The sequence below is a fragment of the Anopheles moucheti genome, chromosome 3 (assembly GCF_943734755.1).
Source record: "Anopheles moucheti chromosome 3, idAnoMoucSN_F20_07, whole genome shotgun sequence".
In the NCBI taxonomy this organism is placed as follows: Eukaryota; Metazoa; Arthropoda; class Insecta; order Diptera; family Culicidae; genus Anopheles; species Anopheles moucheti.
The window spans coordinates 16,818,505-16,842,907 of NC_069141.1; the positions used below are offsets into that span (position 1 = coordinate 16,818,505).

The window sequence follows — 24,403 nt, forward strand, 5'->3', positions numbered from 1 at the left end:
ACGAAATGCATCTAACGTACGAAAGTACATGCTTCACCTACGACACCATCAGACACACAAAACGCGGTACCACTCGGTAAAGATTGGGTTCGTTCGACCGCAGATTTCCCACTAATGATACGCGCCCGTCGTCCCGCGAAGACTGTATACCGGTATGAGATTTTTCGTTCTCATTGACTGCTTTTTTGTCTGTCTCTATGTGTGGTTTCTGCCAATGTTCGTTGTTTCAGCTTCAAAAAAATATAGCTGAAGTCACACCAACCGCTTACGTTTCATTCTGATGCCAAAGTACGGAAGTGAACAGATAACGAACGCATCGCGTTAGACCTACTGATAATAGAGCGAGGGATAGAATTGTGTCTGGCGCGAAGATTCTGAATAAAAAATACCTCAGGCAGATTGGGACACACTCAATGATGTACCGTTGGGTAAAGCAAAATTTAAAAAAGTATTTTTTCGGAGAGTTCCATTTGGTTTTACTGTGTGTGTTTGTATAGAAAATGTTTGTGTAGTTTTTGTATTGATTTGTTTTTACATTTCATTGATTTGTTTTTACATTTCATTTTCTGTTTTGTTTGTTTGTCATTGAACAGGTGGGGCTTTAATAATTTATGAACACCAAACCGTTGTTCTTTATCAATGCAATTAACTCTTGTACCTTAACGTGTACACTCGCAGCATCGAGTATGTTCTCTCGGCAATTAAACTGTAATTATCTTCAATTCAATATAACCACTTCTGTCACGGGTAAAGCTCAACTAACCCAGTTCTACAGCAGTTGGTTCCGTTTACTATACGCCGCGTGGACATCAATAAAAAAAACAATAACAAAACTCAATGCAATAAAATAATTGCGGTTTTACGGACGGGATTCATTCGGCTAACGCATCACAAAACGATGTAGATCGGTTACAATCTGTTGCGAAACGTCTGAAAGCATACGCTGGATATATGCACGCTATGCCAACGCTATGCGCCTTTGACAGCGTACGTGGTTTACGGTCGGGAAACCGGAAACTGAATAGAAGCTGTTACATTCGTCACACGGGTTCCGTTTCGATGGTTAGGATTAAATTTGGTCCAACATGCTACTGATCGCTCTTGTAAGTTAGAAAACATTGGAAGGTACATGATGAGCCTAATGAGATTGGAGTGATGGTGGTCGGAGTGATGGTACGTGTGCTGAATTAGATTTTCTGTCGGTTTCTTGTTATCCGAGCCGGATTCAGCTAATAGTACGGCCGTGTGTAGACTTTAGGGTGATATGAAACGACTATGTATGCCTTTTACGAGGTATCCACCTCGTCGGGTTCAACCATTTCAAAGTCCTTCCCCGTCGACGACCGCTGCGAACCTTCCGAATCGCTTTCCGACGGTGTTCCGGAGCTGCAAATTAAATGAGCGTGAATACGGATTTGTGCTTATTGAGGGCAGGTATAGTAACATAAATATTACACCAAATAGGAGGCGAATAAATGTAAAACAAATAACATACAAAGCATTGTTTGAAATTATAAGACTAGTAATATTAGGATTAAAAATTGTTATAATACATTGGAGTAAAGTTGAAGGATGATAAAATATATACAAAAAGATAAAAAAAGATGCCAAATTAATTCAAATGCACTAAAAAAGAGTTGCGGAATAATATTTTTAAAAAATGCATAAATAACAGGAAAATTTATTGTACAGACAAAACATAAACAAAATAGGAAAAATATTTATTTGGAGGGAGCAACATTTGCCTACGACAAGACAATATAAAACACCAAAGTCACCAAGACTAAAAGCAGTTAGTTTCATAGCAGCAAACCCACTACCTAAAGCAGGGCAATTATCTTTTGTACACCGTTCCCCAACAGTTGATGTTCAACACACTCACTTTTGCTCCTCGTCGATCGATTCCGCGATCGTCACTGGCGACGGTTTCGATTGCTGTGGCTGCTGTTTAGTGCCACGTTGTCGTAATCCCTCGGCCGTTGGTGATGATGGCTTTTTGACGCTTTCCATTTCAGTGTCCCGTTCCTTCACTTCGTCGATCGTCGGTGGAATATTGGTGGTATTTTCTTCTTCACCGCCACTGTCCTTGTCACGTTTTCGTTTCTTTGTTTTCTTGCCACCTTTATCGGTGCCGTTCTGGCGATCTTTGTATTCGTGCTGTATGGAAACGATAGGTCCCAAGTAAGATGTTAAGAGATGGAAACACGTATTATTTGCTATACTATTACTTACATTATAAAGGGGCCAGAATGAGGCAAAGAATCCGACATCTTCCGTCAGGTTTGGCAGCAACCAGAAGTGATGCTTTCCGCCGGTAACAACCCACACCAGGCAGAAGATTATGCACCGGAGAACGACCAATCCGAGAATAAATACCAGAAACCCGGCTGCCGCTATGCTCAGATAATAAACACCCTTTCGCAACAGTGGTGGCCAGAGCGGAAATAGACAGATCACGATAGCACCGACGACGAGCAATGCACCAAAGATCCAGTAATGCATCGGTATCGGATCGTACAGCCAAACGTACGCTTCGTGCCCATCGATAAACACCTGCTCCGGATGCATCTCGAGACGGATCTTGCGCTTTCGTTTCTCCGCTACCTCCACCACCTTACTGCCGCCCTCCGCATGGCTACTCTCTGCATCGGTTGCACGTTCCTCTTTCGTGGCTTTGCTACCAACATCCTTAGCTGGTGCCGGAGTAGCTTCAACCGCCTTTTTGCCACTCTTACCACGCAGCTCCTGTTCACTTACTGGCACCTTTCGGGCACGGTGGAAAAACTTGTGATACAACATATCGGCCATAAAATCGATCACAGCCTGCCGATGCGGGAAGAGACAATTGTCACCCTGGGCAAACTTTGACCCAAGCAACGCATCGATTGCTTTGATAGCTGCAACCAACAGAGGGAGAGAAATATGAAAAAAGATAATTAGCAAACACAATTGACCGTAAGGCTAACAAAGGCAAACAGCGCTTCGTCACGACACAAAGCGGGGGGAATTACCCGGTGCTACGAATGGTTCCACACTTACCGGAAAAATACTCCACGTTGTGATTGAGAAATTTCGTCTTTTTCGTCGGTACGTTCGATTTGAGCCATTTTGCAACCTTGTACTCCTCCTTGGAAGCTTTCTCTATTTCCTGATCCACACCGCCGGGGCCACTATATTCCTGGTCGTACGAGGTAAGAATATGATTTAATTTTTTATCACCCATAGCAGGTACGGCGTCATTAGCTGCTGGTGCGTAACACAAAAAAACAATCTCAGCCTCCCGGAGAGAATACGTGGCGCACGAAAGAGCTGAACACCTACACCGTACGGTACTTGAGACTGTTTTAAAATTGAACTTTAAGAAAAGAAAAAACAAGCTAGCACGTCACAGCGTGGATAAGTATCGTACGAAAAGCACGTCAAGTACCAATGTTTGTGCAGGTGGTGTTCGAATTCTTAGCCCATTTTTCACGGCAAAGCGACGAACGACGGGTTCTCGCATCACCACTCAAGCATATCCGAGCCAGTGACCTCTTTTCCCTCGTCTGGAACACTGTGATTCCCGGCCATTGCATAGCTCGCAACATCGCAAATTGTTCCCCAGCTTGTATCGACTACCAGAGGCTAACTGTTCGAGAACCAGAGTTGACCATTTAACGGAGTAGGCCAAATCAATTAGGTCCAGACCAATGACGTCGCCCTGTTCGCAGACTGCATTAGGACGCGCATTAGTAAAAGGAAAAATGGGTTAAGCCAGCAGCAAACAAGGAGAAACTTTCTCCACCTTTTTTCTTGGTCAGCCCGTCACATGCCACGGGGCATGATACATTCGCTACCAACAGTGGGAATCAACGTAAGAGTGGCTTACGGAAAAAAACGACTTGGTACAAGCAGCGTAGTTTTCGGTGCCCTTATCTTGTTTAACAACACAACCGCGCCGACCATAAGCCTTGACCTTTCCACCGCGACGGAGTTGCTGTTTAGTTGGATCCGCGAACAACTTACATCCTTCCGCTTCTTTGCACGTCGTTTCTCCGCCATCGCCGCACAACACTAAGTGGACACTGTGCTATGGTCACGCCTTCCGTATTCGCAGCACAATTCCTGGCGTGGGACAAGTGCGTTAAAGGGGATTTCGAGCCAATTCCTTTTTCACAAACGCAAACACGCACCACGGGGGCAGCTGTTTTCCACGTCTCCACTTCGGTGTTCTTCCGTTTGACACCCGTGCAAATGCTACGCGCACCCGTGTGTGTGTAGGTTTTTTCTATTGTTGTTTAAATTGGGAACTGTCACTCTCGCAATCGCTCGCTCTCTGGAATTGTTGTCGAATTTCACGCCCCGTTTATGGCAGTAGGTTGATTCCTTTCAATCCAAGTCTCGTAGTGTGCTATGATTTGTGCTTTTTGATATGGAAATTTATCATTTCATTCGCTTTGTAAACTATTTTCTGCATTGTTTCTTCAATTTATGTTACAGCAACATTTAACTAAATGTAGTAAAACTTTCCGTACTAAAAATAGTGCTATTTCTCAGCTTTCTCATTGGCCACCTGTCCGGTCAGCTGTTTTTTGTTGTGTATCAAAAAGCTCATTCCACACTGTGTTTGCCGTTCAAAGCAACACCGACACAAAAATTTCCCGGACCGTGGTTAGCATGGTTTAACATTGTGTAATAATTGCGATAAGTGAATAAAGTACGCTAGTTGTTAAACACGGCAACATTTTATTCACGGTGAGCAAATTTCTCCCAAGCTGTTGTTTGGAATTGGTCAAGGTCACGAAGCCGGTTGTTTGTTTTGCACTTTCAGGTTGGAAACTCTTTTTTTTAACGATTTTAGGCTTTTTTGGGTGAATCATAAATACAAACATGCTTATGAATAGAACGAGGATTGGGTCCTTGGTTCAACATTATGAAAAATGTTTGCGCTTCAGGAAGGTTCACACACGACGTGGGGAATTATATAATGTGAGTGAATGAAATAATATGTTCGCAATCATATACAAAATATCGTGTTGAAACTTACCCCCTTCAGAAATGCTATCGTCTTCTTGGAGTTGATGAACAATCTGATCAGAACACTGTCCGGAACGCTTACATAACATTAGTGAAAAAACTCCACCCAGACAGTGGCCATCCGGAGGCAAGCGCTGAACGCTTCCAGGAAGTTGACACTGCGTTTCGCATACTGCAAGAAAAGTTTGCCAAAGCCCGCCGAGGCATCGTGGAAGACCTGCAGGAACAGGTGAAGGTGTACGATATTAAACACACGGCACCACAACACCGTCAGTACCTCAGCTTCGATGGTGTCGGTTTCGGAACGCCAGCACAGCGTCAAAAGCAATACCAAGCAGTTCGTGCAGCCAAAGCGCAGGAACGCGTCCTGGAGCATCGGCTCTCGAAAGCACAAGCTTCGGAGACGGCACTCATGAAGAAGGGCGACTACTTTAAGAAGCATGAAATCAAGACCAAATATGGCTACGATCGAGTGGTCGAGGATCTCATCCAGGAAGCGATGTCACGGGGTGACTTTAGCAATCTGTCTGGCTTCGGCAAACCGCTCCCCGATCATCAATCACAGAACCCGTACGTTGACTTCACCACGCACAAAATGAACAAAATAATGCTCGACAATGGTTTCACACCGGAGTGGATAACGCTGCACAAGGACATTCGTCAGGCCGTGGAAACGCTGAAAGAGGACCTACGGCGAGTAAGAGTAAAACTTGGTCCCTTGCCTCTCGACGTGCAGGAGGAACAACAGTGGGAAAAATGGATCGAACAGCAGCAGGACGAAGCGTTCAAGATTAACAAAATGATCGATAAATTTAATCTTATTGTGCCGATGTTGAACAAGCAAATGGTTCGACTGAATCTGGAGCAGATCGGGAATGATGTGCTTGCAAAGGGTGCATATCGTGAAGGGCCGCAGGACGAAAAGCACAGCAACATAACGAAAGTGAGACCGAACGATACCACCACTAGCAGGTCAAGTATTTTAGGGTTTATTGGTTCATTGTTTGGTTGAACGGACTTAACAAGTACAGATAAAAATCAGATTTAAAAAAATTATTGACAAACAACACTGCTTCTTTTTAATTAGCCATTGTCGTCCCATTCTAGTCTTTCAAAAAAGCATAAATCTAACTGATTTACACAATAGTCTGGTTAGCTCATCCATTGCAGTGTGCCGTCCTGTCCAAGGGTTGCAATATCGTTCGCTACCAGCCGCAGTGCCTTCGGGTATGCAATGTGTTCCGCCTGGTGAATCCGTTCGGTGAGAGCTTCCTCGGTGTCGCCTCTCAGGATTGGTACGCGTTCCTGCAATATGATCGCTCCCGTATCAACGCCTTCATCGACGAAATGGACCGTACAGCCCGACTCAACGTCTCCCGCTTCGAGCGCTTGCCGCTGTGCATGAATGCCCTTGTGGCGTGGCAGCAGCGCCGGATGAATGTTAATCAATGCACCCTTCCAACGCTTCACGAATCCTTCCGAAAGAATGCGCATAAATCCAGCCAAACACACCAGCTCTATGCGTTCCTTTTCAAGCGCCTGTGAAACGGCCTCATCGAAAAGCTCCCGAGTGTTGTAGTCTTTGTGCAAGATTACCTTAGAGGGTATACCGGCCTTGGCTGCCCTTTCTAGTCCGAATACACCAGCCTTGTTCGACACCACCAGTACAATTTCACCCCGTATTCCGAAGATTGAGCTGCGCGTGGCATCGATCAACGCTTGCAGATTGCTTCCCGAGCCGGAAATCAGTACTGCGATCCGTTTCTTCGGAAGCGAACAGGTAAGCTGAGATAGGCGCAACGTATCCTCGAAACCCTGCACAATCACACGCTGTCCGAGTGGGTCTGATTTTTTCACCACCGTTCCGAGTGCCGTTCCGCCAGCACTGCGAAGACGCTGCAAGACGGTGTGTTTGTGTTCCGTAGCCACTACCAGCACCATACCGATGCCGCAATTGAATGTACGCAACATTTCATCCGCCGTTACGTTGCCAGCACGTGACAACCATCCGAAAATGGGTGGGATGTGCAGCTCGGTCAGATCGAGGAATGCTGCCACACCGGCCGGTAGCACGCGTGGAATGTTTTCCGTGAAACCTCCTCCGGTGATGTGAGCGAGAGCTTTCACCAAACCCTCGGCCAACAACGATTGAAGTTCGCGTACGTAGATCCGGGTCGGGGCTAGCAGTTCGTGCGAAAACGATTTGCCCATTGCACTGAATGGAGCAACGTCATGGTACGAATGGCCAGCAAATTCCAGAATTTTGTGTACCAGACTGAACCCGTTGCTGTGCACTCCGCTCGATGGCAACCCAAGGATAACATCACCCGGACAGATGCAATCCATTCGCGGTAACATTCGGCTACGCTCTGCAATTCCAAGCGAGAACCCAGCCAAATCGTACACGCCCGCGGCGTACATTCCAGGCATTTCGGCCGTTTCACCGCCAAGCAGTGCACTGTGTCCCTGTCTACATCCTTCGGCAATGCCCTCGATTACTTGTGCCGCTACAGGCACATCCAACTGGCCGCATGCGTAATAATCAAGGAAAGCGAGTGGATCCGCACCATTACAGATGATATCGTTCACACACATGGCCACCAGATCAATGCCCACCGTACCGTGCAGGTTGCAGTCCTGGGCGATCTTCAGCTTCGTACCGACCCCATCGGTACCGAGCACGAGTATAGGATCTTCTAAATTCATTCCAGTGTCCCGCAGCCGAAACAGTCCTCCAAAACCACCAAGCCCACCCATAACACCCGGCCGGTTAGTTGATCTGGCGAATGGTTTAATCCTTTGTACCAGCTCATCGCCTGCCCCAATGTCAACGCCACTGTCCTTGTATGATATGGCGATTGGAGATTTCTGCTCTGGTTTGTAATTCACCGCCACCTTTGTGATTGCTTGGGTGAAATTCTTCACCACCACCTGCTCGGTACCGCGCGCCCGTCGGCTAACTCGTCCCAGCAATACTGCTCCATGTCCGGACAGCTTTTCCTTCCATGTGCGATCATTTTCCGACACGATCACTACCATTCCGATGCCACAGTTGAAGGTGCGTAGCATTTCCCGCTCGGTTACATTTCCTGCTGCTGCTAGCCAACCGAAAATGGGAGGAATTTGCACCTCACTAAAGTCCACCTCGACTGCCAGCCCTTCCGGGAGCACGCGTGGAACATTCTCTACCAGTCCACCGCCGGTAATGTGTGCCAATGCTTTCACCGTGTCAGTTTGGCGGATTAGCGGCAGCAACGGTGTCACGTACAGGCTGGTCGGTGTAAGCAGTTCCTCCCCGAAGGTGCTACGTCCGTCCTCACTGAACGGTGCACGATCGGTTAGTTTCGTACCGGTACGCTCAAGGATTCGGTTGACCAAGCTAAATCCATTACTATGCACTCCGCTCGATGGAAGACCAATCACCAAGTCACCTTCCTTGATCCGATCGATTTGCGGCAGGATCTGATCGTGTTCTGCCACACCGACACAGTATCCGGCCAAATCGTACTTGCCCTTCTCGTACATCGACGGCATTTCGGCCGTTTCACCACCGAGCAGTGCACAATTCGTTTCACGACAACCCTCCGCAATGCCTTTCACGATCAAAGCTGCGGTCGGTACTTCTAGCCTGCCGCAGGCAATATAATCCAGGAAGGCAAGGGGTTCTGCACCGGCACACAGTACATCGTTAGCACACATAGCCACCAGATCGATACCGATCGTGTCCCAACAGTTGAGTGCTTCGGCGAGTTTCAGCTTGGTGCCAACACCATCCGTACCTTGTACCAGTACCGGATCACTATAGCGAACTGACTTTCCTTCCCGGTTAGTGTACATAACCTAATGCATTGGGAGAGAAAATGTTAAAATTGACAAGCATTACGTTGGAATACTTGGCCCGTCATACTTACATCGTTTAGACGAAACAATCCACCAAACCCGCCAAGTCCGCCAAGCACTCCCGGCCGATTAGTCCCTCGAGCCAACGGTTTGATGCGCTGCACCAGAGCATCTCCTGCGTCAATATCGACGCCACTGGCCTTGTACGAGAGACTTTGGCTGAAAACGAAAAGAAACCGTAAGTACACTGGTGATGACTCTCACACATTACACAGAACACATGCTCTTTCAATGAATGGTGGACAGTACACAGATAACGGACAGAGGACGAGTTTATGATGGTCTATGTTTGAATGTTTTCTGCACGGGCTGCATTTATTTCCAATTAACAAAGCGTAGTTAACGATCAATTACTGTTTGAATGCTTTCTGTGCAATGTCCAACCGGTGTTGCGAACCGTCAAAGCTGATTGCCGTCGTACACGCGGACGTTGCTAGTGCGGCTGCCTGCTTGAGATCGCTGTGCAGCACGACACCGATCAACACTCTGCCACCGTTCGTAACGAACTCGCCGCATTCGTTGCGTGCTACGCCGGAATGAAACACAAGATGTTCCGGGCGTGCCGCTACAGCATCCAGGCCTGTAAATGATACAAAACAAAACACACACATTGTTATTTGCTGCAATTCGAGTGGAATGAAAATCTCGAACGAAACGTATGACAAACCTTTGATAACGCAACCCTTGGTGGATGTTTCCGGGTAGCCCTTGCTGGCCATCACCACACCAACAGCACTGAGACCGGCGCGAAACTTGAGATTGATCTCGTGCAGTTTATTGTCACAGGTCGCTTCCATCACTTCGTACAGATCGCTCTCCAGCAAGGGCAGAATGACCTGCGTCTCTGGATCACCGAAACGGCAATTGAACTCGAGCGTTTTCGGACCATTTGGTGTAAGCATCATGCCGGCATAGAGAACACCTGTAGAAATAGGAACATATCGGAATTATTATCTTCCCCAAAATACCAAAGGTACGTAAAAACAAGTTGCTACTTGGACATTATTGTGCTGGCGCCTGCTTGTGCTTGTTTACTTTATAACATTGTAATGCAATGCTTCAGTTGATTTCTTATAAATTGTTGAGAATATGTTATGCTCATAGTAGCAGCAATAGCATGCATTAACGTAAAAAAAACATGCGCTATTACGACACGAACTGCTCAATGGGACAAACATAAACAAGCGATCGTTTGAAAGAGAGAACAGCAAAACACGTTGCGTCCAAAACTAGATCGATGCTTTCTGTTGGCAGGGACACACAAACGGATCGTCTCAATCCGCGTTATCACCGAGGGTAGATCGCTTGCGTTCTACTGCCCCCTTGCTACGTCATCCGGTTGGGGGCAAAAAGTGGATTGTTTTCGTTTTTCCATTTTTCTCGATCGATCCTGACCTCGCGAGATGTAGCAGTTAGCCTCCGGGTGGTTCTTATCGCAAACCGACTTTCATTTAATACCAAGCAGCAACAACAACCGAATCATCCACAATCGTTACCGTTGTACTTGATGCCTTCCGCTCGCAATCCATCGACGGCCCGCTGTAACACCTCCCGCACGACCATCTCCAGCTGGGTGGGTTTGATGATCGGACACGGACAGTATGCACCCATTCCGCCCGTATTCGGACCAAGATCATGATCGAGCAACCGTTTATGATCCTGGGCCGGTAGCATTACGCGCACGGTCCGTGCATCCACAAAAGCGAGCACCGAAACCTCCTCGCCAGACAGTTTTTCCTCGACGACGACCACTTCGCCCGCCGCACCGAACCGTTTGTCGTCAAGAATGTCATCCACGGCTGCGCAAGCTTCGTCGATCGTTTCCGCCACAATGACACCCTTACCGGCGGCCAAACCACTCGCCTTCACGACCAGTGCCGCATACGGAGCGCTTCGGATAAACGTCTTCGCCTCGGTTGCATCGGTAAAGCTTGCGTATCGTGCCGTTGGTATGCCGTGTCGGTGCATAAAATCCTTGGACCAATTTTTGTCCGCCTCAATCTGGGCACCGCGCCGTCCTGGACCGAAGCATTTGATGCCGGCCACTTGGAGCGCATCGGCAAGCCCATCCGCTAGCGGATCTTCCGGTCCAACCGCTACCAGATCGATCTTATTCTGCTTGCACCAGGCTGCGATGGCCTGCGAAAAGAAAAAAATGGCACACAACCCCACACAAACACATTAAGGACGGTCGTTAAAATCATCGTCAAAGGAACAACTGATTTCACTTACACCGTGGTTCTTCACGCTGACATCCGACACTAGCTGAACCTTCGGGACCGCCGCAATGCCTGGACTGCCGGGAAGTGCGTACACGGTGTCAACCCGTTCGCTACGGGCCATCTTCCAGCAGATGGCATGTTCACGGCCGCCGCCACCAATCACCAACACCTTCTTTAGAGCAGCACTGTCCTGAACCATTGTTGTGTGGGTCGTCCGAAATATGGTTATGGCGTCCAATGATTTACGCAGCCAATTGAGCTTGATTAGCGGGCTGAAACGAAAGCTAGGAGATCACAAACACTGCACAGAGAAGCTCGTTCAGTGCTGTGTTCTCTGTGTTTGATCGTACGCTGTTCACTGATCGACGGATTAAGACGCTTTGCGAAATGTTCCGGTGGTGATTTTTGTATTTGTTACCAGAAGCGAACCACGCGTTCCAGAGCACGAGTCTCTGGGGGATTACAGCGCCTTACAGCGGCTGCTACACGTTTCTTTCCCTTTCTTGCATAGGCAGACGGGGTTGTAAGGGCTAAAGCAAGCCTCATTTCCTCTCATCTCAGATTTCATTAGCGTTATGCTCGCGAAGAGAGAGAGAAGATTGATTCGAGTGATCCTCACTGAAACCCCTTCTTCTCCCCCACCCCCAATCCCCGCACGCCATCCTTCCTTCCTTCACACCCATATGCTATAACTGCGTGCAGCTTCCTTTCGCGAGGGCTCTTTGAATTCCTCCAGCACATGGCATTTGCAGCTTGAATCACATATGGAACATCGAAAAGACGTGACGAACACGTTTACGAAAGTTGTAGACTCTTGCGAAATTACAACGAACGCGATAGCTGAAGAGCGCGATTTTGCGTCCCATCGTAAAATCATTTCCATGGCAACAGGTGCCTGCTGTAGGTACAGTAACACCAATTCAATGTGGGACACCAACAGAATGTGCTACGAGTGCCCTTTATTTACTATATTAAGGAGGGAATTATTTCTATTTTTTTAAAGAGAAACTATTATCTTTTGCTCAATCTGAATTAACTGGATCAAACATGAACCGAATCATGAGAGCTCTATTGAGGGATAAACGAAATTCTAACAAATGTCCGGATATTAGGTCTATAGTTTCAATAGAGAAAACCATGTTGAGGGAGAGGCGGTCCGGTGGCATGATGGTAGCGGAGACGGTCTTCACACGAACGGACCGGACCAAAATCCCATCCGGACCAAATCCCCCGTAGCAAGGAAGGACTGACTATCCGGCTTACGTGGTAAAATAAGTAGTCGTCGATACGGCCAGGCCGTTCTAATGAAAGCAAAAAAAAAACGTGTTGAGGTTCGGACTAAATTCTAGTTCAAAGTTCGGATATTAATTTCTTCCTTGTCTCGAGACCGGACACGCACAAATTCTGTTTGCACCATTATCATTATTTATAACGCATTTTTTTATACATAACTCATACTACATATTTAAAAAAGCACTAAAATAATGTATGTAAATGATTGTTTTAGCGCTAATGTGTACACATTAACCAACACTGTACACATCAACGGGTCCTTCCTTATACTAGAACGAATTAGAGCTCTCGTGGATGCAATGCCCGTCGTGTCAGACATACATCGTGTCACGTAATTAAAGTCGTTCCCACCTGCTGGACACTGTTCCTTTCCATTTGTTTTTTTTTTTAACAGAAAGCATCGTACTACATTTACATACGAACTTTAAAAGGAGTTATGGGCAATTAGTACCCTAGAGAAAGTCCCCCAGAGTAAGCAACAGTAAGACAACAGATACAAAATGAAAATGAAAAAGGGAGGGAAAATTTACAACTGAGTGAGCACCGTAGAAACAGGTGCAGGGTATCTATAATGAAGCAAAAAAAAAAAAGAGGGCACTGGGGATAAAACTATATCGCCAATTGTAGAGCATTGTGTTCCATTTTAAAATGAACCGAAAAAAGGATCCATATGGAAATTGTTAATTTTACGCGCCCGGATAGTGTGTTAGCTCAGCAAGATGATCAGAATATCACCGTCCACCATCATCATCATCATCATCATCATCATCAGCAGCACCACCACCAACACCACCACCTAGTATATCACCACGAACGATAGCTTCTAGTAGCTACCGTCGCATGTTGAATCCTTGGGAACCATCCGGTCCGGCAGGCAAACGTAGCACATTTTGATTCGTAACGATATTCGATGCGCCCGAACTACCGTGAGAGTTAGGCTTTCCGAATGTTGTTCCACCTCCTGCTCCACCCCCACCATTATAAGGAATAGTATGATTCGGGATAGCGCCAGGCGGTGCATGCCCGAGCAGGGGTCCTATTCCTTCACCGTATCCGAACCCATTACGCATACTAACGTACCACATTCCATCACGTCCTCCCGGCGACTGTTGATGATTAAGATGCTGTGCAAAGTGTTGCTGGTACGGGTGGCTACTGGGTGGCTGCTGTTGATGCTGATGTGACTGCTGCGGATGTATGTGCTGTTGATGGTGTGGTTTCGGTGGAAACGTATGGTGCGGATGATGCAACGGATGCGTACTGTGCATCGGGTGGTGTGGATGGTGATGGTGGTGGTTTGGTGTTGTCGGATAGTACACCACCGGTGCCCCTTGTGCACCCCGTCCGGGCGGTACATTTTGCATTCCCGGTGGAAACGTTCCGATTGGGGCCTGTTGCCGGTACGGTTGATGAAAACGGTACGGGTTATTCGAATTGTTATTTGCACTATTTCCGGCCAATCCATCTCCACTTCCACCTCCACCACTCCCACTCGCACTACTAGCATTGGAACTAACATTCCCACTGTAACCGATATTGTTATTAACATTGTTTACACGATAACCGTTTGTGTTAGTAGAAGCTGTTTTCTTCGTCCTGCAAATAAAGGGATGTTATTATAACCTTGAAAAGAGATCCGCTTCTGAATGTGCGCCAAACTTACTCAGCTTCCTCGTCATCGTGTGCCGATCCAAGGATACGCAACCGTGCCTCGGCATATTCTTGCCGTCGTTGGTCGAGTGACTTGATCTGTGTTTTGGGTTTACTGTCCGCCGCACCGCCCTTCCCTTCCGATCCGCCGCTGGTTTGCGGGCGCTTTAGTATCTGCATCGGTCGGGCCACCATCTTCGGGCGCAGTTCTTCATCTAGCATCTGCGGTAGGGAATTCGGCCGTGCCGTGTTTCCGGACGTCGCGGAAGATTTCGTGGTATCCGCTTTGTCCTCGTCGATGCTGGTACAGTTTTTCAGTATCGTTATCGCATTGACTAACTGATAGTGGGTTTTTGTGAACAACAGAATGATGGGTGGTCGCGAGAATGCATTACATCCGCAGCACACCACCAAACGTACAGCGTCAATTAGTCAACAAGGTCACTATGGAGATGGATGGGAGCGAACAGTTTTCTGTCCAGCATCTCATCGCCACCGATGTTCTTCTCCACCTACCTGCTCTTCGTCGATATCTTCCCAGCTGTCGGCAATCTCCGGTTTCTTCGTGGACATCTCTGGTGTGTGCTCTTGGACACGGCCTCCGGACTGAGCAGCAGCAGGAACACGACGGAGGACTACGATACAGCAGCACACTTTCTCTTTCTCTCCTTCCACCAGCAGTGCACACCCGCCAGCAGTCCAAAACACGGCGCAGATCACCCTACCTGAAACACCACCACCACCCGCAGCAGCCAGCCCACTCCACCGTCGCCGTTTTCCGCAAGCAAACCAAGCCGTGGGTGAGTATCGCGCCCGTCGGGAAAATGGGAATTCTTGGCAAGGAAGCAGTGAAAACTTCTGCTGGTACGATTTTTCCTTGTCTTACGAAAACCCGAGCGACAACTGTCATCGGAGGCTGACAGCCACCGATCGAAAGCGGACAAGGTTCATAGAGCGACAATATTGAGAGAAAAAGATCCCTTCACGGAATCGTGGATGTTTGATAAATTTGTTAATCAGGTTTTACAGATAGAAGAAATGCTCCAGTACTATGCGTTCAAAATGGCAAAAATAAGTTCGGTTTGTATTTATGCGCGATTTCCAGGAAAATGACACAACAAAAGCTGCGATTGTTTATGCCCAAGTGTCGAACTCTTCCTGGTTGCTGTATCATTTCGTCGAATTGAGCAAATTTGAAGCGCTGCGTTTTATATCATACAGTTGGAAAACAAAACAAACACTCGCGTTGATAGTGTGAAAATAACCGTTCCACGATCTCACCAAAAATAATGTGATAAAATACAAGAAACTGCAACGTTGGCCGTTTTCAAAGGCATACTGCTATCCTGGTTCGCTCGCCGACAAACACGTGCGGTGGAGAAAGGATAACAGGCACAGAAAACAATCACCGTCCTGTATACACACACATGCATAGGCACATTGGGCTTAAACAGCGCCGAATCCTCCATCGCGATCGTGTGTTTCCAGCGCAGAAACATAAAACATATTAACTGAGCTATGTCGTAGCACCCTTTGAATCGTTGTTGTTGGAAGATTCCGGTGTACGACCATTCCTTGTTGCACAGTGCATGTTATGTTGTTTGCATTGTAAAGTGTTTGTTTCTACTCGCCGGCACTATATGAGATTCAGCGTTGTGCGCACCACAAGGACGCAGAAGACAAGGAGCCGTGAAGATAGTGATTCGCCAACATCCGGCACCCGATCAGCAGCAACATCACAGAGAACGCAAAACATCAATCATGGCAAACAGTGAAGCAATGCCAGATACCCAAACGGCCACACAAATGACGCAGGATACGGCGCTGGAAAGTCAACCGATCGAACATCCCAGCTATGGCCAGCTGCTGGGAAAGCATGTGAAAACGAAAAGCCTCGGTACTAAATATCCTCTGTTCTACGTTTCTCGTGCTCCGTCTACCATTTACGGTACCCATAGTTATTAAATGTGTGGCACTCTAAACAAATTATCTTCCGTATCGCACCGATCGTGAATTCCTTACTATCCCCCTATGTGTTTCTCGTTTCGACCGTTACAAATGTTGGAATTTATTATAATTTGTTTACCGTTTGCAGAGCTGCGCCGCAGTGAGTTTAAGGTCGGTCGAGATGAGACGTGCGATCTTATGCTGGCAGAGATCAATCTTCCTGCCTCCAAGTTGTGTCGCGTTTCAAAGGTACACTTCACGATCAGGAAGGATCTGAACGACATCACGAGCCCTACATACATACATGTAAGTAACCGATCGCAACCAGCCGTTTACTGGTTAATTACATTTTTTTCTATACGTTATCCAGGACCATTCGCGCAACGGAACGTACGTAAATGGCAAACTCATAGGCGCAAACAAATGCATGATCCTGAAGCACGACGATGTAATCTCAATCGCCGGTGTCAATATCCGTGCGTTCGTGTATTACGATCTGCGGCACAACGTTTTAGTGGATATCAAAGCGAAAGAGCTGCTCGATCGGTACCACATCGGCCGGAAGCTTGGTTCGGGCGCGTGTGGAACGGTTTATCTGCTGCATGATACCGTTTCCTGCCAACCGTACGCCATGAAGCACGTTGCGAAAGATCCACTAAATGAGCGTAGCCGGCCAAAGTTCCTACATGATCCGCTGCGGGTAATGAATGAGGTTAACATAATGAAAAACCTGGACCATGTAAGTATGCAACATACGCAGGTGCAAGCTAATTATATTGAGCGTGAAAGTAACATTTATTGTTACAACGACAGCCCTGCGTGATCAAAATGCACGACATCGTGGATAAACCCGACTCGGTGTACATGGTGCTGGAATACATGAAGGGTGGTGATCTGCTCTCGCGCATTATCGACAACAAATATTTGCCGGAAAAGACGGCCAAACTGTTCTTTCTCCAGATGTGCCATGCCGTAAAGTACCTGCACGAGCAAGGTAAGTGTAGAACCGGGTGACGATTCATTTCGGAACCTCCAAATGGTAATGGGACACTTCAAAACAATACGATCGAGCACCAATGGTCCAATGGATTTGTAGGTTCGAATTGCACACAGTCCGGGATTGCGGATACGAATTCTTGTTTCATTCCTTTTCGGCCGATCCTTCGCACTGCTGTCAAATGTTGAGATTTACAGCCCCGCGAGGGTGATCTTTTCTTCGACTCAGGTATAAATCCGTTCACGTTGGTTGTGTTATTGACCTTCGTATTACCATTTAGTTTTTGTTCACATATGTAGAGCGAACCAATCAGTGTTGAATGCATGAAGTGCGAAGAAGCTGTAAATAGAACAATTTCAATGATTTATACATGGTATCATAAATTGGTACTATACAATGAAAAACTGCGCAAATGCAGGTGTTCAATATTGTTGATTTGGCTACAGCACAAATTGATTGGCTTAGTGGTTTAAACAGTGTATATGATTTGTTAATATTATATACAGGTACAGACGTGACCAAGCAAAAATTAAGCATCTCCACAATTTTGTTGAACTTATGCGACATACGAATCATGAGAGTTAGTTAGGAAAAAGAAGGCTTGTCCTTAGACCCCAAGAGCCAGCTCTCTCAATTTCATCTTTCTGTTTAGTAAACTAACTCAAAACCTCTCGCGGCTGTTCTTCCAAAATGTAGGAATAACCCACCGTGACCTGAAACCGGACAACATCCTGCTCGAGGATGAGAATGAGTACACGCTGCTAAAAGTATCCGACTTTGGCCTGAGCAAGTTTGTACGCAAAAATTCGGTCATGCGTACTATCTGCGGTACACCACTGTACGTAGCACCGGAAGTGCTTCAAACCGGTGGACGTGGTTCGTACACCCGCAAAGTAGATATCTGGAGCCTGGGGGTCGTACTATTCACGATGCTCAGCGGTACGCTACCCTTTTCCGACGATTACGGATCCCCGGCGGTGGAGCAGATCAAGCGGGCAAACTTTCAGATGCGTCACACCGTGTGGAAGAAAGTGTCACCGCTAGCGAAGAAGCTGATCTACGAAATTTTAAGTGTTAATCCCAACTCACGCCCGACGATTGAACAGCTGCTCCGTAGTACCTGGTTGCGCGATCCGGACGTTGTACGCCGGGCGGAACGGTTGATGAAGATACCGTTGACGGCGGCAGAACCGACACCCCAGCGAAACACCGCATCGGACGTGGAGAACAACAATACGAGCCCGGTCAGCAGCTTTGCCCCGCCGAGCAAGCGGAAACGGTTATAGGTAACAGTCTCTTTTTCCTAGCCGGAAAGAGAAGATCGGTTTTTTATTTGTTTGTTAAGACCCGTTACGATCGCAGAACGGCCAGCTTTTCCGATAGAAAAGTCGTGGTATGTATTTGTGAGAATATTTTTTTATTATTAATTGGTATGCTGCCCTTGGCTATGCAAACTGTCTGTCGAAGGTATTAAGCAATCAGGCAGGGTTCTGCATATGCTTTCGCGTGTTTCCCTACACAAAACCAAGAAAAACCAAGGATGAAGGTTGTGACATCGAGCCAGACTAATCGGTAAATGATCCGTGTTGCATTTATTCGGTATAATTTACTTACCCACCGCCCGTCCATACGATTGCGTACAGCTTTCATGCATTTCTTTTAGAGGAAAGAGCAGGAACTAGAACGAAAAAGTTTAATACTTTATCTAAAATACTTAAAGCAAGGGAAACCGCGTCGTTGTTTGAAGAGATTAAATTTTAATGTATTTTGCGGTATGCATCTTTATAACGTGCGATAGATTTGTATTACACCATTTAAGTGAACTGCTTCCCCGATAAACGTTACTCATTCCATGACTGCAGGTGTATGTTTTACAAATCTGTTTGCTTCTAATGACCTCATCATTAAACCAAAATATATTAATTTTTAACACCATTTTCATCGAACAACACCGGTTGTTAAAGCTGATTTTTGCGTCTAAACCTGAGAGAAAAAAAACCGCATTAAAAGGTCCGGAAAGACCGGCTATGAATTCCGCCACTTCGCCGGTGAACATAAAATTTGTAACATCATTTTTATTAACAGTGTGTACGCTAAAACCGGTTCCGTGACGTCCTTTTAACGGCCGCCAAGCCTCCAGAATGCAATCTGAGAAGTCTTTGTGCGTATTGGTGTGAGTTGATACGTTAACCAGTACGCCCAGCATATTGCCGACACGTTGCTACGGTTGTAATTGGTAACATAAGCTACAATCTGGCTTCCGGACTTGGTTCCCACACAAGGTCAGGCGGATAAGTTCAGTGTTGAAAAGAAAACAAAACAAAAAAAACAAACTCGTAACGATGCGCAACTGGTAACAGCACACATCAGCATAGAGATCGCCGTTATGCGTACGCGATCTCCCTATGTGGGCATGTGTGCGTGTCCTCACAGCACCAAACACAGGGCGAAGGGCAGCGCAGTGCTGTTGTTTGAAAGCGAAATGAAATGTTATTTAATTCAATCAACCGTATAAAACGCCGGGCGATTCGAGTGTTAGATTGCATTTGCTTTCGGGTTCGTTGCTGCCGGATCAAACTACAGACGGAGATTTGTTTTGAAATTTAGCTTTCGACTGCAAAATGGTAGATAGTGGGGTTTGTAATATGGTTGTGCGAGCATGTAGAGTCGGAACTGCCATTTTAATGCACCGTCATCGGATTCCGATTGGTGAGCAAGTTGGTGTGGAGTATCACTCTTTATAAAAATGGAATTCGCCAATTCCAATAAATCCGTCAGTCATCAAAAGATTCTGCTGACTATAAAGAACTTCTGATGAGATGATGAGCTCAGAGATAGACACAGCTAGGTGATCATATCTCTGAAGATCTTCAGCATCTTTAACGACCGAAGTTGTTTCATTTTAAACCAATAATAACTTCAGCAATGCGCAAACAGCTCCTCTTGCCATTCTGTCTTATCTGGTTAAAGTGTAGAATATCCCTCTTTTCGAGTTAATCCTTCGATCCGATTGAGGAATCCAGCTTCCTGGAGGTTCCTTTTCCCAGGAACAGTAAGTACTTATCTATCTCTATATATATATTACTTACCTATTAGCTTATAGGTCCCCTGTATAGAACTTTAGCTATTTATTTATTCTATTCACGTCCTAAAAGCAACTTGACGTGTGTTACTATCATTACCATGCATATCCTGCTTAACGCAGGTCACACAAAACGGAGAAGAACCTTCCCTTGGAAACATGATCAGCATCTGTTTACGATATTAAAAATATAGCCAGCTTATCACGATGTATCTCTGATAACACATAAAAGGAACGGTGGTTATGCGCATTAGACATTTGACTTCCCCTTTCCATCTTGCCTGCTCAAGGTTGGGGCCGTTGACTACACGCGGGGCCTGTATCAAACACACAAAATGGGTCGTCACGGCTGCCTCCCAGCGATCTTATCTTATCGTCAGCAAAGATTCGTTCTTTGTACCGCAAAATTTGAACGATTGCGTCTTTCTCGGCTCATCGTACCCGAAGGGTGGAACTATTGGAAGGGGTAGTTGTGTACCTTTTTGCTGTTTTTTTGGGGTGCGTACCAACACACGTGCGGCTCCATTCGTTTGTCGCGTTTCGTATGGTGTTTGTGTCAGTTGCGGCCGTTGGGGCTCGTCTCACGTTGTACAGGGCTACAGGTCGTTAATTAAGATGGAGAGTTGTTTGTGTTGTTTGTCCAATCACTCGTGTCCCACTATGGAGCAGTTTGAAACGATGGATGGCCGTTACATCTATTAAATTAAATAAAAAATTACATATTTACTAACAATAAATTAAACATAATCTCCGTTTGCTGATCTGAAAGGTTTAGTTAGTTTCACATCGCATGTTTAATTCAACGAACGCTTTTTTAGGCTTCTGATCGACTTTAGATTCATAACTATTTTACTACCGTAAAGCCGTTAAATGACAAAGAATTTAAGAGAGATACGCTTTTATGATCACTTTTATGATTTGTGACCTCCATTACGTTACACGCGTACCCATATGTTCTAAATGGCACAACCACCGCGGCCACCAAATGTGATCGCACGGCATTAGATCGGATCGATCGCTGTGGTGTGTATGTAAGTCCACGGTGTGCCGCCTTTGCTTCGGGTTTCATCGCACACGCAAATTAGAGGACATAACTACCACCACGAAAAAGGTTGTGCAAGTAAGGCAAAAAAAAATAACGTGTTCCAGCCAACCACCGACTGCTATCGCTGTGTGAACGCGTCGTAATCGGCGGGTTGGTAACCCGTTTTTATATTTTTGTCTTGCTCTCTTAAATTTTTCGCGAACGCGACGCACTAGACCCCTTGGGCGATTGATCAAGCGACCGGGGCCCGTCAGTTGATTTGTGTGCTCGTACGTGGCCGGTTTGGTTGCCTCCTAGCTCGGTAGCGTGTGTTCTCCTTCCGTAATAAAACCCAGTGCACCCCCACTCACACCAAGATGCTGCAAAACGTTCTCCGCCAGGCGGTCCGTTCGGTCGGCTCGATCGGGACACGCACGTTCGCCAGCTCCTCGTTCGGTACGGCCAACAGTCCCACATCGCCCCTTACGTACCTGAGCGAGGACGAGCTGGTGATGAAGGAAACGGTGGCCAAGATGGCACAGGAACAGATCGCACCGCTGGTGAAGAAGATGGACGAGGAGCACCAGTTCGATCCGTCCGTGGTGCGGGCCCTGTTCGACAACGGGCTGATGGGTATTGAGGTGAGCGACGAGTATGGGGGTAGTGCGTGCAACTTCATGACCACCATGCTGGTGGTGGAGGAACTGTCCAAGGTGTGCCCGGCAACGGCCGCCTTCGTCGACATCCACAACACGCTGGTCAACTCGCTCATGATCAAGCTCGGCACGGCGGAACAGAAGAGCAAGTACCTGCCGAAGCTAAGCCAGGAGTTCAGTGGCAGCTTTGCGCTGTCGGAACCGTCCGCCGGATCGGATGCGTTCTCGCTGAAAACCACCGCCAAGAAGGATGGCAACCACTACGTACTGAACGGTACGAAAATGTGGATCTCCAACTCGGACCTTTCCGGTGTGTTCCTGATCATGGCGAACGCTAACCCATCCGCTGGATACCGTGGCATTACGACCTTCATCGTGGAACGCGATTACGAAGGATTCACCGTGGGCAAGAGAGAAAGTAAGCTGGGTATCTGCGCGTCCGGCACGTGCACACTGCATCTGGACAATGTACGCGTCCCGGAGGAGAATATTCTCGGTGAGTTCGGCAAGGGCTACCAGTATGCGGCCGGTTTCCTGAACGAGGGTCGCATCGGTATTGGGGCGCAAATGATTGGGCTGGCCCAGGGATGCCTGGACGCGACCATCCCGTACCTGCTCGAGCGCAAACAGTTCGGTTCCGATCTGTACTCGTTCCAGAGCATGCAGCATCAGATCGCTACGATCGCAACGGAAATTGAAGCTGCCCGTCTGCTGACGTACAATGCGGCCAGGTTGCAGGAAGCTGGTGCGCCGTTCCTGAAGCAAGCGGCCATGGCCAAGTTCTACGCGTCGGAAGTTGCGCAACGTACCACGGTCAAGTGTATCGACTGGATGGGTGGTGTTGGCTTTACGAAGGATTTCCCGCAGGAGAAGTACTATCGCGATTGTAAGATCGGTGCGATCTACGAGGGTACCACCAACATGCAGCTCAGCACGATTGCCAAGGTCATGAAGAAGGAGTATCAGTCATAAAAATCACCACGTTCCCGTCAATCGAAAGTGCTCGCGAATAACGGCAACGGTGATGATGGAGCTACATTACGCAACCGTCCGGCGCCAGGGTAGCATGGGTGGTTTTGGTGGGATGTGGTCGTCTCACGTAGACGAGAACATTCCGATTCCAGCAGCGAAGAAAAAGAAACACATCATTTCCACGCACACTCATACCATACGCGGTTAGGCAGAGCCATCATCTATACAGACAGCGTAAGAAAACTTGTGTAGGCCGATATCAAATTATGTCTTCCGCGTACGATAGTCGCAAACACACATACAGCTTTTAGTGCGTGTTTGAAGTGGTATGCGCTATGATAATGCGCATAATGTAGCATAAACGAAAACAACATCACCAGACCGTTATTATCGAGCGCGATAGATCGGTTTGGGCCATAGCGACAACAACGTGAATTTTGTGGAAAAAAACGGATGCATTTATTACGATTTAAATTTACTATTACGAACACGGCACACGTGGCGCAATACGTGGACGCAATAAAAGACGACAGGTAGCAATAATCGACGACGCGACGAAGGACGGACCACACACAATTTTAGGCTAGGATGTGAACGAAGCAATAATTAAAGAAAAACATTCCAAGAGTGTTTTTTGAAACCCGCTGCAATTTTCTGCAAAAACAGCATTAAACAGGAAGAAGAAGGAGTAGTAGTGCCCTTGGCTGGAATTTTACATAATTTAGGTACCGCGATTACAGTGGTAGACGGCTGTTAATGGTCTTTACTTTCGGTACGAAAATAAAGCTGTCGAAATTGGAAGTATGTATTAGCTGGCTGGTGTGAATTTCTTGTCTCCATTGTTGGTTCCGTTTGCATCGGGTGTGAATCGGATGGTGGTTGTTCGCAAATTGGTTCACAATAAAGCAAGTGGCAAGAGTGTTCATTGAGATGACAAACAGTGGAATAAGAATGGCATAATAATCTTTCACAAAACATTATCCATCGACACTTGGTGTTATGCGATGAATGTGGTGTTAAAGGTTTCATTGATCTTCTGGTTCACATCTGAACCACGCTGATGGTTTTATTGCGATGCAATTGCAAACGATCATGACCTTAATTTGTAAAGAATTCAAACTTGCTCTCTATACACAGCCTGTTCGAAGTTATAATGTTCCGAATGAGTTAGAATGATTAAGAATGGAATACAAATATGTGTGCAAGGTCATATAAGGACATATACGTTGCTCACCGTGCAGCACCAGTACCTAATAAACTGATAAACTGGCGATCAGACGAATAGATGATGGAGCTTTGGCAAGCTAACCCGAACGTCTTTTTGAAAGACACTAGTAATGGACATTTCGTGAAGCAAGTCCAACTCCGACGTTGAAAACTCGAATTTAACGCAGAATTCAATCCGGATACGAGGCTACGTACCCCTTCGGTGTCTCATTCGGTGCTCCGAACAGTTTCAGAGTCGAAACCTGGATTGAAAATTGATGTTTTTACCCTACTAAAAATATGACATGCCGAAAAATGGGGGAAATGATGACGAAAGTATAAGACATTGTATTGCATATTCCAGACATGTACTCCCTGCGCTGAGTGTACAGCTACGGGTAAATGGTAGTCAAGGAAAGCCAGACAAGATCTTCAAGG

The 24,403-nt window shown here is 46.8% G+C and overlaps 6 protein-coding genes across 8 annotated transcripts; 3 read left to right on the forward strand and 3 right to left on the reverse strand.

The window, feature by feature from the left end:
• Window positions 1-546: 546 nt before the first annotated feature.
• On the reverse strand, window positions 547-4,235 carry LOC128300658 (translocation protein SEC62). Its single transcript, XM_053036789.1, has 5 exons — window positions 4,006-4,235; window positions 3,040-3,178; window positions 2,233-2,897; window positions 1,883-2,157; window positions 547-1,386 (listed from the first exon to the last, which is right to left on the reverse strand). The coding sequence occupies exons 1-5, from the start codon at window positions 4,039-4,041 to the stop codon at window positions 1,287-1,289; spliced, it is 1,215 nt and encodes a 404-aa protein (XP_052892749.1). The 5' UTR covers window positions 4,042-4,235; the 3' UTR covers window positions 547-1,286.
• Window positions 4,236-4,611: 376 nt separating this feature from the next.
• Window positions 4,612-6,067, forward strand: LOC128302602 (dnaJ homolog subfamily C member 28). 2 transcript variants are annotated; one of them, XM_053039458.1, is made up of 3 exons: window positions 4,612-4,734; window positions 4,841-4,968; window positions 5,036-6,067. In XM_053039458.1, exons 2-3 carry the CDS (start codon window positions 4,870-4,872, stop codon window positions 6,026-6,028), a joined length of 1,092 nt encoding a protein of 363 aa, XP_052895418.1. In that variant the 5' UTR covers window positions 4,612-4,734; window positions 4,841-4,869; the 3' UTR covers window positions 6,029-6,067. The 2 variants fall into 2 exon arrangements, with proteins under 2 accessions (XP_052895418.1, XP_052895419.1); XM_053039459.1 differs by lacking the exon at window positions 4,612-4,734 and having other exon boundaries at window positions 4,827-4,968.
• On the reverse strand, window positions 5,991-11,698 carry LOC128302601 (trifunctional purine biosynthetic protein adenosine-3). The gene is made up of 6 exons (XM_053039457.1): window positions 11,149-11,698; window positions 10,413-11,055; window positions 9,584-9,838; window positions 9,271-9,496; window positions 8,928-9,075; window positions 5,991-8,856 (listed from the first exon to the last, which is right to left on the reverse strand). The coding sequence occupies exons 1-6, from the start codon at window positions 11,335-11,337 to the stop codon at window positions 6,169-6,171; spliced, it is 4,149 nt and encodes a 1,382-aa protein (XP_052895417.1). The 5' UTR covers window positions 11,338-11,698; the 3' UTR covers window positions 5,991-6,168.
• Window positions 11,699-12,540: 842 nt separating this feature from the next.
• Window positions 12,541-14,951, reverse strand: LOC128301997 (transcription factor Sox-1). The gene is made up of 3 exons (XM_053038694.1): window positions 14,598-14,951; window positions 14,095-14,420; window positions 12,541-14,027 (listed from the first exon to the last, which is right to left on the reverse strand). The coding sequence occupies exons 1-3, from the start codon at window positions 14,652-14,654 to the stop codon at window positions 13,262-13,264; spliced, it is 1,149 nt and encodes a 382-aa protein (XP_052894654.1). The 5' UTR covers window positions 14,655-14,951; the 3' UTR covers window positions 12,541-13,261.
• Window positions 14,952-15,209: 258 nt separating this feature from the next.
• On the forward strand, window positions 15,210-18,848 carry LOC128301646 (ovarian-specific serine/threonine-protein kinase Lok). Of its 2 annotated transcripts, none has more exons than XM_053038227.1 (5): window positions 15,210-16,029; window positions 16,177-16,334; window positions 16,399-16,767; window positions 16,842-17,022; window positions 17,722-18,848. In XM_053038227.1, the coding sequence occupies exons 1-5, from the start codon at window positions 15,843-15,845 to the stop codon at window positions 18,309-18,311; spliced, it is 1,485 nt and encodes a 494-aa protein (XP_052894187.1). In that variant the 5' UTR covers window positions 15,210-15,842; the 3' UTR covers window positions 18,312-18,848. The 2 variants fall into 2 exon arrangements, with proteins under 2 accessions (XP_052894187.1, XP_052894188.1); XM_053038228.1 differs by having other exon boundaries at window positions 15,214-15,978.
• Window positions 18,849-21,346: 2,498 nt separating this feature from the next.
• On the forward strand, window positions 21,347-23,306 carry LOC128303836 (short/branched chain specific acyl-CoA dehydrogenase, mitochondrial). The gene has a single exon (XM_053040912.1). It carries the CDS (start codon window positions 21,509-21,511, stop codon window positions 22,757-22,759), a length of 1,251 nt encoding a protein of 416 aa, XP_052896872.1. The 5' UTR covers window positions 21,347-21,508; the 3' UTR covers window positions 22,760-23,306.
• Window positions 23,307-24,403: the final 1,097 nt, after the last annotated feature.